Raw genomic sequence first — 12,533 nt, 5'->3', positions numbered from 1 at the left:
ACTCAGCCCTGGTGCAAAACTGTTACCTTGGGGGGTGTTCACATCTTGATTTCTAATCACAAAGAAGCTGGGCTTTAAAAATACTGAATATTTAGACGGACACTAGTGCCCCCACTGCCTTCTGGTCAGATGGTCCCAGAGCACTTACAGGAAAGTGTTCCCCCAAGGAGACATGGAGGTCCTCAGAGGCTGTACAATGTTTTTGCGTTTCTATAGGGCATATCTCAGATAAGGTCCAGGCAGGAAACAGGAGCACTCAGTGGGGTGACTGAGCAGAGTTTAATAAAGGAGGTGCCACAATGGATCGGGCAGGATTAGGGAAACCAATGAGACAGGCACACTCTCAGGGGGTGGCAGCAGTCACTGCCGCAGGGAGGAGGGGCTTAGGAGAGGACCACAGTGCGGGGTGAAGGCTGTGCTCAGAGTGGACCTGGAGGGGCCACGGGCCTGTCCTCGCTTAGCTGAGTGATATTACCTAGTCTTAACGAAACTAAAACCCACACAGAACGGACTTGTGTCTGCCAAAGATTGCTGAAAAGAAAGCGGAGACAGACAACAATGCTAATACTGCAAGAAGACTGACAAAATAGAGCTGGCATTTCCATCCTAGTTGGAGCCCCTTGTCAGAAACATTTCCTGGTGAAACCAGTAACCGGCTCATCAGATCTGACACATTCAGTCACATTGCTCAGACAATGCATTGCCTTTTCAAAACTGAAAGCAAAAAGGAATTTTGTACTTTTAACAAAGAAAACAATTCAAAAATTGTTTATCTCATCTTTAGAGCATTCCTCTTATACTCTTTTTGCATTGCTATATGAACATATTTTATTATTTGTATATAGTCAAGTGTGTATATAATTTATAAGTGAATATGTGTACATGTGTGTGATAGGGCACAGATCTTAATTTGGGTGCAAATTAAGAACTCTGGCTTCAATGTGTTAAGTTTTAGGTGCCCATTTGCAATCCAGGTGGCAAATTATATATATATATATATATATATATATATATATATATATATATATATATATACTGGTATTTGCTAATAAAAAAAATCTTTTATTGATGGGATTCACCATAAAAATTTTCTAGACAAGGGGCTAAAAGTCCTGTGGGGAAGGTTGTATCACTCCAGATTAGTGATTAGGATTTGTGTAAACTGGTGCCCGGCTGAACACAAACTGGTGATAAGTGAGAAGCCCCGTGAGGACACTGTCACAGGTTGAGCCCAAGACAGTTAGTACCCAGGCCAGAATCCAGAGCCTGAGTGGTCCCAGCCCCGGGAAGAAAAGAGAGCTGGCATCATGGGGTCCATGCTGTCCGACTCAGTCTGCCTCCTCCTCACCCAGACACATGGCTCAGTGACTCCCTTTTAAATTCCTCCTTGAGCTGAAACCAGTTTGGCTCAGTGGATAGATCATCGGCCTGCGGACTGAAAGATCCCTGGTTCAGTTCCGGTCAAGGGCATGTACCTTGGTTGCGGGCACATCCCCAGTAGGGGTAGTGCAGGAGGCAGCTGATCGATGATTCCCTCTCATTGACGTTATTATTGATAGCTCTCTATCCCTCTCTCTTCCTCTCTGTAAAAAATCAATAAAATATATTTAAAAATAAACAATAAAAAAATAAATTTCTCCTTGAACTGCAGACACAAGGACCCACATGTCTACATGGCATCTTCACTTGGGTGGCACATGGGCCTATCAAACTGTATGCATCCAGGCCAGAGCTCTTAATTTGTGTCTGGGCCTGCTCCTCCCAGATGTTTCTTATCTCAGTAAATGCCACCACCGTCATCCCGAGTGGTGCAGGCCAAAACTTGCAGGTGCCCTTGACTTGACTCATTCTCTCTCCCTACTCCTTGCATCTGACCCATCAGCAAATCTTATTGGCTCTCGGTACAAAATATATCCAGAAATCTACCGGTGCTCCCCACCTCTCTGCTCTAGCTGGACTTCTGTAACAGCCCCACGTCTTTCCCCCCTGTTATGCTTCAGAGCCTCTGAACAAATGAATGAAAACCTGACATTTCCTTGCTTTTAAATCCAAAGCTCTTGAACCCTTATGGGATGTAGCACCTGGCTACTTCTTTGTCCTTGTTATTATTGCTATTATTATTTTTATTCTTCCTCATTTTTGTTAACCAAGGTGCACCTCTCTGCTGTTCTGACTTCCTAGGTATGTACTTATCACAGGGGTTTTGACCTGAGGTCAGGTGACCTCAACCGTTCCAAGTATCTTAACATTCTTTGTCATTCTTTGTCTCCTTCCCTGGCTTTTAATCTTCATAGCATGGGTTCACTTGACATTGAAGTTAATAATTTATTCAATGTATTAGTTTCCTGTGGCTGCCACAAGAAATCACCACAAACTTGAAAGCTTAAATCAACAGAAATTAACTTTCTCACGTTTTTGGAGGCCAGAAATCTCAAATCAGTTTTCCTGGGCCAAAGTCAAGGGCCACAATCCTTCCAGGGGCTCTGGCAGAAAATCAGTTCTTTTTCTCTTTTAGCTTCTACTTTTTTTTTTTTTTTTAATTGTGATAAAGATCAGATAATATAAATGTACTATTTTAACAATTTTTAAGTGTACATTTCAACGGTGTTAAGTACTGTATATTCACTCTGTTGTGAAAGAGATTCCAAAACCTTTTCATCTTGCCAATCTAAAACTCAACACACATTAAACAAAAACTCCCTTCTCTCCTTCCCCTCTAGCCCATGGTAACCACCTGTTTCTATGAATTTGGCTGTTTTAGATACCACATATCAATGGAATCATACAATATTTGTCTCGTGACTTATTTCACTTACCGTGTTTCCCCGAAAATAAGACATCCTCCGAAAATAAGACCTACTTACAGGTTTCCTTCTGAGTGAAATATAAGGCATCCCCCGAAAATAAGGCCCCCCGTAGGAGTCACAAGAAATTCACCAGGAAATTCAGGAATTGGATTGTTATGATGATGTTCCAGAAGATGATGACATGATTGTCATTGAATAAATGAGTAAATTCTTGATACTGTAGGATTCACAGTTTGTCTGATTTGTGTTGACAACTACTGTACTACCGTACCATATACAGGTAATAAAATTCCTTTATTTTCATTTAACAATAAATGTACACCATATTCTTCTTCATGGAAAAATAAGACATCCCCTGAAAATAAGACCTAGTGCATCTTTGGGAGCAAAAATTAATATAAGACACTGTCTTATTTTCGGGGAAACAGGGTAGTAAAATATCCTCTAGGTTCATCCAGATTTTGGCATGCAACATTTCCTTTCCTTTTAAGGCTGAATAATATATATATATATATTTAAATATATTTTATTGATTTTTTACAGAGAGGAAGAGAGAGGGATAGAGAGTTAGAAACATCGATGAGAGAGAATCATCGATCAGCTGCCTCTTGCACACCCCCTACTGGGGATGTGCCCGCAACTAAGGTACATGCCCTTGACAGGAATCGAACCCGGGACCTTTCAGTCCATAGGCCGACGCTCTATCCATTGAGCCAAACCGGTTTCGGCTGAATAATATTTTGTTTTTGTTTATTCATTTGTCTGTAGACATTAAGGTTGCTTCCACTTCTTGGCTATTGTGAATAATGCTGTTATGAACATGGACATACAAATATTTCTTAGAAATTTTGCTTTCAATTCTTTTTTAAAAAATATATATTTTTATTGATTTCAGAGAGGAAGGGAGAGGGAAAGAGAGATAGAAAATGAGGTCTGTGCTTTGGGGAATCAATGAGGAAGAATCATTGGGGTCTGTGCTTTGGGGAATCAATGAGGGAGAATCATTGATCGGCTGCCTCTTGCACACCCCCTACTGGGGGTTATATGCTGGCATGTGCCCTTGACAGGCATCAAACCTGGGACCCTTCAGTCTGTAAGCCAAACGCTCTATCCACTGAGCCAAACCAGCGAGGGCTTGCTTTCAATTCTTTTGAGTATTTACCTCTATTCCTAGAGATAGGAATGCTGGATCATATGATAGTTCTATTTTTAATTTTTTGAGGAATCTCCACACCATTGAGCCAAACCAGCTAGGGCTTGCTTTCAATTCTTTTGGGTATATACCTAGAGGTAGGAATGCTGGATCATATGATAGTTCTATTTTTAATTTTTTGAGGAATCTCCACACCATTTTTCCATAGTGGCTTCACCATTTTACATCCCTACCGACAGTGCACAAGAGTTCCAACTTCTCTACATTCCCGTCAACAATTATCTTTTGCTTTTTTGATAGTAGCCATCCTAATTGATGTGAAGTGATATTTCATTGTGGGTATTTTTTTTGAGAGACTGGTTCAGAATTTTTATTCTCATATGATCACAATGTACACGTGATGTCATTTAAATGTTCACATCAGAAAAAAATAGTAAATCAATTAATTAATTCATAAGTCTTTTATGAGAGGAAAAATAAATAAGGATGTTTAACAGAGAGAAAGGTTTAATGGAGATAGGTTGTCAATTTAGAAAACTTCTTTTCATCTTTTTTATCTTGGCCTGTAGAGATTCCATAGATATATCTGATAAGTTTTAATTTTCCTCTGCAATATTTAGGCTATTTTTTTGAGATGTCAATTAGTGCTTTGTGGTTTAATTTGCATTTCTCTACTGACTAGTGATAGTAGGCATCTTTTCATATGTTTGAAGGTCAATTGTATGTCATCTTTGGAGAAGTGTCTATTCAGGTCCTTAACCCATTAAAAAAAAAAACACAGTCTTTATTGATTTCAGAGAGAAAGGGAGAGGGAGAGAGATAAAAACATCAATGATGAGAGAGAAACATTGATCGGCTGCCTCCTGCATGCCTGCTTCCTGGGCATGTATTGGATATTAGCCTGTATACAATGCGGGGCTTGGGAATATTTTCTCCCATTCTGTAGGTTGCTGGAAAAAGTGGATACTAGATATTCAAGCGCAGAAGAATATTCCACAGTTTGTTTCTTCACTCTGTTGATTGTTTCCTTTCCTTTGCAGAAGCTTTTTCGTTTGATGCAATTCTATTTGTCTATTTTTCCTTCATCTGTGCTTCTGGAGACCTATTAAAAACAAACAAACATTGCTCTGACCAATGCCAAGAAGTTTTCCCTTATATTTTCTTCCATTATTTTAGATTTTCTGGTCTTCTGTTTGTCTTTAATCCGTTTATTTTTTTATTTTTTAAATCTTTTTTTTTTTTAAATAGTTTATTGATTTTTTACAGAGAGGAAGGTAGAGGGATAGAGAGATAGAAACATCGATGAGAGAGAGACATCGATCAGCTGCCTCCTGCACACCCCGCACTGGGGATGCGCCTGCAACAAGGTACATGCCCCTGACCGGAACCGAACCCGGGACCCCTCAGTCCACAGACCTATGCTCTATCCACTGAGCCAAACCGGCCTTGGCTTTAATCCATTTAGACTTGATTGTTACATATGGTGTAAGATAAAGGCCCATTTTCATTCTTCTGTATCTGAATATCCAGTATCCAACTTTTTCAACACCAGTTACTAGAATGCAGAGACTATCTTTACCCATTGGGTGTATTGACACTCTCATTGAAGATCAGTTGATTGTAAATACATGGGGTTATTTCTGTACTTTCCATTCTTTTTCTAGAATAAATTTTATTTTATGTATTTTAAAATATATTTTTATTGATTTCATAGAAGAAGGGAGAGGGAGCGACAGAAACATCAATGATGAGAGAGAATCATTGATTGGTTGCCTCCTGCACGCCCCCCTACTGGGGATCAAGTCCGCAACCGAGGCATGTACCCTTGACTGGAAATGAACCCGGAACCTTTCATTCCACAGGCTGACGCTCCATCCACTGAACCGAACAAGCCAGGGCCTGTACTCTGTTCTGTTCCTTTGGTCTGTATGTCTGTTTTTTATTCTACAGCTTTGTGATAGCAGGAAGTGTGATGTCTCTAGCTTTGTTCTTCATGCTTTAGCTGTTTGGGGTCTTTGGTACTTCCATATGAATTTTAGAATTGTTTCTGTAAGGGAATGAGGGCTGAAGACCTCCTGTTCAGCCATTTTGCTGATGTCACTTCTCTGTAGGTTTTTCTTCTTGTGGTGTCTTTGTCTGGCTTTGGTATCAGGGTAATGCTGGCCTCTTAGAATGAATTTGGGAGTGTTTTCTCCTTTTTAATTGTTGTAAGAGTTTCAAGAGGATTGGTCTAAATTTGTCTTTAAATGTTTGGTAAGATTCTTTAGTGAAGAAATCTGATCATGGCTTTTTTTTTTTTTTAATTGGGAAGTGTTTGATTACTGATTTAATCTCCTTACTTGTTATTGGTCTGTTCAGATTTTCTATTTCTTCAGTCTTGGTAGGTTGTATGTGTTTTTTTTTGTTTTTTTTTTTTTTTTAAATAACATATTTTTATTGATTTCAGAGAGGAAGGAAGAGGGAGAGAGAGATAGAAACATCAATGATGAGAGAGAACCATTGACTGGCTGCCTCCTGCATGCCTCCCACTGGGGACTGATTCCAAAACCCAGGCATGTGGCCTGACTGGGAATCAAACTGTGATCTCCTGATTCATAGGTTGATGCTCAACCTCTGAGCCAAGCTGGTCAGGTGGTAGGTTGTATGCTTTTTGGAATTTATCAATTTCTTGTTAAACTGTGTTAGACTGGTTGGGCTGCCATAACAAAGTTCTTTCTGTGGGCAAGTTGTTGCCATGCGATTCTTTCAGTTTCTTATAATAATACATATGATTGCACTTGGGGCCCACTCTGATGATAATAGGATAATCTTCCCAGCTCAATACTCTTAATCACATTTGGACTGAATTATGTCCCACCCACATACATACATTGAAGTCCTAACTCCAGCACCTCGGAATGTGACTATGTTTGTTGACGAAGTCTTTAAAGAGGCAACTGGGTTAAAATGAGGTGACTAGGGTAAAACCTAGGCCAATAAAACCAGTGTCCTTATACAATAGGAAGAGGAAATTAGGTCACAGAAATGCACAAAGGGAAGGAAGACCATGTGAGGATAGAGGGAGAAGATGGCCATCTGCAAGTGAAGGAGCGAGGCCTGAGAAGGAACCAACCCTGCCAACACCTTGATTTTGGACTTCCAGCCTCCAGAATTGTGAGGAAATAAATTTCTGTTGTTAAAGCCCTCACCCCCGACCCCCAATCCCGGTCTATGGTACTTTGTTATGGCAGCCCAACCAGTCTAACACAGTAATATTATAAGCCTCCAGGGATTAGGACCTGGATATCTTTGGGGCCATTATCAGTACACTTGCTTGGCCATCTTGTCTACCACAGTGTACAACTAGGGGAAACAAGGAGTTTATAGATTGTGTTCTTAAAACAGTGTCTATTCTTAAGGAGTTTACATTCTGCTATGGAGAGTTAATAAAAAAAAAGAAGGAAAATCTGGAGAAAAAGAAGGCAGGGGCAGGGTGAGAGTGCTGCACAGGGGAGAGTTTTAGGGGAAAGGGAAGGACTTTCTGAGAAGGTGACAATGGAGTCAAGGCCCGAAGGAGATGAGGGAGCCAAGCACATTGAGAGCTGAGGACAGTGGCTTCTGGGCAGGAGAGATAGCAGGCGCGGAGGCCTGTAATGGGGGCCGGCTGCCCACAGAAAGAACAGGAGGGCCCGAGGAACCGCATGGCCTGGCGGAGGGCTGAGTAGCAGGATGTGAGGTCAGAACAGCTGGTGCAACTCAGGTAGGGGCGTCTAAGCCTTTGAAAGGCTGCTGGCTTTGTGCCTGAGTGAGATGAGAGCCACTGTAGGATTTTGAGCAGACGCGTGACCTGAACTGACTTACGTTGTAAGAGAATTGTTTTGGCTGCTGTGTGGAGAGAAGGCTGCTTGGAGAAGCCAGGGCAGAATCGGGGAACCCTAGGAAGCTGTGTAGTAATCCAAGCACTAGCTGCTGGCGGACCAGGGCCTGGCCCCTGGAAGTTGTGAGAAGTGGCTGAACTCTGGATATCTTCTGAAGGTAGTTTCAACACAGAATCTGCTGGTGAATCTGCTATGGGGAGTGGGAGGAGAGGACCCAGAGATGGCTCCAAGCTGAAAGCCTGATCCACTGGAGTTGCTATTTACTAAGCTGGGAACGGTGGGGTGAGGGTGGGGGGTGGGGAGCCATGCTATGCGTTGATGCCTTTGAGACTTCCAGGTGGAGATGTAAGAACTGGCCTTGGGTGTGCAAGACTGCAGCTTACGGGAGAGGTCTATGCTGGAGGTTATCACTTGGGGAGTTGCCAGTTCATGGGTTGTGTTTAAAGCCATGAACCAAGAAACCAAAGCAGCTATGCTGCCCCCTGCTGGGGTTGGCCAACTTTCAGAGGCCAGAGAACTGAAGAGGGACCATAGGGATATTTTTGTTGAAGGAATAAATGAATGAGTGAATGAATGAAATAATGAATCTCCTTTGGCACTATTCTTTTTTTTTTCTTTTTTTTAAAATATATTTTATTGATTTTATACAGAGAGGAAGGGAGAGAGATAGAGAGTTAGAAACATCGATGAGAGAGAGTCATCGATCAGCTGCCTCTTGCACACCCCCTACTGAGGATATGCCCGCAACCAAGGTACATGCCCTTGACCAGAATCGAACCCGGGACCCTTCAGTCCCCAAGCCGACGCTCTAGCCATTGAGCCAAACTGGTCCCGGCATTTTGGCACTATTCTTGCCGGTCCCGGCATTTTGGCACTATTCTTGGGCAGGCTGTCACTCCTCACTGATTGCCACAGCAGCCCCCTGTGGGTCTTCATGAACCCACCCCCTACCAACTTCAGATTCACCTTCCATCTCCTCTTGGCTCTGCCCTGTCTCTCTAGGGCGCTCTCACTGCCCTGCCCTTTGGGCCTTTACACAGGCCGCTCTCCCTGCTCTAAAGGCATGACCCTCCTCCCTGATTTATTCTTTGTCTGATACATTGCTTTTTGCACTCTATTAGCCTCTAGGAAGCTGTCTCTGAGCATCATCCCATCCTCTTTCTCTTTTCATCCAAACTCCTTCTGGCACTGCAGTGGTCCTTTCGGACAAATGCAAGATAGTCCAGTCTGCCTACTCCATTCAGACTCCCAACGAATAGCTCCCTAGCCCCCTTCTGACGTAGGGGTGTGTCACTGGCCCTGGGGTCTGTCCCAGGAGGTCAGATGCAGGCATGAGGCCATGTGGTCCCTGGAAGTGGACTTGGTGGTTTGGGGAAGGAATTCGGGAATCTGGTATCCAGAGTGTAGTCTAGAAGGGAGCTGTAGGCATGGCCCCAGGCCCCAGGGATTTCTGACTCCAAAGGGAGGGGGATGTCTCTGCGGATGGGTGCATCTAAGCGTGATCTTGAGTCTCCCAGTGCCACCTGCAGGTGACATTTGTTATATTTTATTTTTAAATGAAAGTTTTAGTTTTTTTAAAAAATATATATTTTTATTGATTTCAGAGAGGAAGGGAGAGGAAGAGAGAGATAGAAACGTCAATGATGGGAGAGAATCATTGATCGGCTGCCTCCTGCATGCTCCCCTCTAAGGATCGAGCCCCCAACCTGGGCCTGTGCCCTTGACGGGAATCGAACCTGGGACCCTTCAGTCCGCAGGTTGACGCTCTATCCACTGAGAAAAACTGGCCAGGGTTGTTGGTTTATAAGAAAGTGAAGTGGAACCTTACTTGGTCATGTGAGAGAGCGGATGTTTCAGAGGAAAATATGTCTTCTAGTTTTTTGTTTGTTTTGTTTTTTATTTATTTTTTAAAAATATATTTTATTGATTTTTTACAGAGAGGAAGGGAGAGAGATAGAGAGCTAGAAATGTCGATGAGAGAGTAACATCGACCAGCTGCCTCTTGCATGCCCCCCACCGGGGATGTGCCCGCAACCAAGGTACATGCCCTTGACCGGAATCGAACCTGGGACCTTTCAGGCCGCAGACCGACGCTCTACCACTGAGCCAAACCGGTTTTGGCACGTCTTCTAGTTTTTGTAGGTAGGGCCATTTTCTCCTTTCTGTACTGCTGTCACCAAGGCCAAGAGTTTGGTCTGGATAGAAGGGTCACTTTTGTTTACTCCTCCCCTCCAGCTGCACCCTCAGTGCTCAGAGGCCGCCACCAGTCCCTGTGCTCATCTTAGTTCAATGGGGACAGTGTGGCTGGGTAGGTGAGTCCGTCTCCAGAGGAGACGCACCGTGGGCAGGTGTGTGTGTGGGGGTGTTGAGGGGAGGACTGGCTGGCCCTATTTCCCCTACAAGGGGGTTTTCACTGCTAAAGGACAATCCGAACTTGGAGAAGGATCATACCCAGAAGCCAACAGCAGGGGATTCTGGTAAGCAGCCCCCAAATACACCTTGAACAGCGGAAGTTTCCCAAGGTTGAGCCCTGTGCCTTCCCTGGGCCAGGAGCTGACGGCAGACGAGGGGATTACAGAGGAGGCCAACACACAGTTTCCTTTAAAATATTTTCATTTATTAGTCTTTTTTTTGAAGCAGTTAATCCTCTTTTCTTATTTTAAAAAAACGTGTGTTTCATCCAGAGTTATACCAAAGTGATTAAAATGAATTTTCTTCTGGGGATACAGCTCCCCAGATCAGAGAGAGAAAAAAAAATTTGTTTTCAATTAATCACAAATAAAATCAAGAGAAAACATCAACAATCAAAAATAATCCCCAAATATCCAGGACAAAAAATAAAATATTTATTGATCTATCACAGCGAGACACAAAGAGATGGGCGGGGCGGGGATGGGAGATGCTGTGAAGTACAGTGGCTCGAGGGAGGGACGGGGGATACAGTACTGCGTGGGGGGACCCCGGTTCGGGAGGAGACTCCTGCCGCCCCCGCTGGCACAGCCCCTCACACCCTGGGCCCCTTTGTAGGGGTGTGTGTGGTGGGGCCAAGGCAGGGCACATGCTGCCATGACAGATTAACCAGGTTGGTGGTTGGGGCGCCCAGCCAGCTAGTGGTGCCAGGCGGACAACTGAGGGCAAGGGTGGATGGATGGATGGATGGATGGACGGACGGACAGATGGGCGGGTGAATTCCACAGAGAAAGAGGGCTATTCCCATTGGCGTTCTTCTGATCTGAGGTGCCCCAGAATATGGGGGAATAGTGATTGGTGGAGGAAAAGCGGGCCAACGTTGCCAAGAGATGGTGTGACCGAATCCAGCTTGAGGTTTGTGATGCTTGGGTACCAACTGGACCGCAGCCAGGGGTGGGTCCTGGTGGGCAGGGGGAGGTGGGACTGCCCGGGAAGTGTCTGCACCATGTTCAGAGGAGCCCCAGGGAGGGGACTTCCAGAGGGGCTGCCCTTCCCTCCTCCCTCCCCGGGGAAGATGAAAGCACCAACACTGAGCACCAAGTTCCCCCGGAGACGGAGCGTGGATGGCGCCCCCACCCCTCGCCTCTGCAGCAGGGGCTGCCCAGGGCCCACTCGGCCACAGTCCTCTTGTTTCCTTGTCCTGTGGATTTCCAGGTCCGCCCAGCCAGCCCTGTCCCCTCCAGAGGTGGGGACTTGGGAGGGGGCGTGGAGGGGAGGGTCACAGAGGGTTTACATTCTCCACCAAGCAGTAGCACCAACGTTGATGATGAGGTCGTGAGTCAGGGGTCCTGGGAAGCTCACTTTCTCTTCCGGCCACAGGATTTCCCCAGGCAGCCTCCGCCTGGGTGGGAGGGGGAGCACACAAGGTTAGTCCGGCCCCTCCCCATTGCTGCTCAAGCCACTGCCCACCGGCCAGCTCCAGCATTATCGCAGTGGGGAACAGAGGCTCCAAGAAGCCCCCAGAAGCCTGGGCTCCACCCCAGGCCTAACTCTCATCGTACAAACTCCCACTGGACGGGTGGGTGGGACCAGGGATCAAGATGTGGTGATGAAACCAAGACTTAGGGAAGGGATGAGGCCAGGCCATGGGTCCAGGTCTGGGAAGGATTGGCCTGGGCGAGGTCTCCATACTCTGAATCCACTACATCTGGGGAGCCTTAGTGAGGGACTCAGAGCACCCCCTCCCCCCAATAAGGGAGATAGTGTCACAGACATGCCTCAGATAAGCAAACTGAGGCTAACTTGGGACTGGACCCCAGCACGCCTATCCTCTCCTGGGGAGGGTCTGATTGGTAAACCTTGTTTCCAATCACCAGGCACCATGTTCTGGTGGGAGGGCCTGGAGCAGTTCCTACTGCCCCTGTGGGGACAGACATGGCTTGTGATCGCCACCTGGTGGCCGTGAGAAGCCAAGCCGGGCAGGGAGAGGCATCTGTGCAAAGCTCATCCAGGGTGTTTGGCCGGCAATGGGGTGTGGCCACAGGCATCCCTAGGTCCCCTGGGAAGGCCAGGCTGGTCTTGCCTCAGCCTCTCCCAGCCCTGGCCTTGCCTCAGCTGCCTCATCTGGGGGGCAGGAAGCAGGTGGGGGTGGAGGGGAATCCAGTCTGAGCAACCGTAGGGGTGGAGCTGCGGCTCCTTGGGGTCTCCCTTGGGCATTGTTGGGAGGAGCTTGGGAGGTGGTGGTGATCGGGGACCCCCCCCCACACACACACACACACACTTTCAGAAGCACGTATGCATTTTGTG

General features: G+C 45.6%; 1 protein-coding gene across 8 annotated transcripts in view; it reads right to left on the bottom strand.

The window, feature by feature from the left end:
* Positions 1 to 10,641: 10,641 nt before the first annotated feature.
* Positions 10,642 to 12,533, bottom strand: part of ELN (elastin) — a 31,571-nt gene continuing 29,679 nt past the window's right edge. For all 8 annotated transcript variants that reach the window (XM_084881615.1, XM_084881613.1, XM_084881619.1 and 5 more), the window contains one exon: positions 10,642 to 11,628. In XM_084881615.1, the coding sequence (XP_084737741.1) occupies positions 11,585 to 11,628 (44 nt within the window). In that variant the 3' untranslated portion in view covers positions 10,642 to 11,584. The remainder of the gene's footprint in view (positions 11,629 to 12,533) is intronic.

Source organism: Pipistrellus hanaki (genome assembly GCF_964339955.1).
Source record: "Pipistrellus hanaki genome assembly, chromosome: 4".
NCBI classification, from domain to species: domain Eukaryota; kingdom Metazoa; phylum Chordata; class Mammalia; order Chiroptera; family Vespertilionidae; genus Pipistrellus; species Pipistrellus hanaki.
This window is presented reverse-complemented; position numbering and strand designations above follow the sequence as displayed.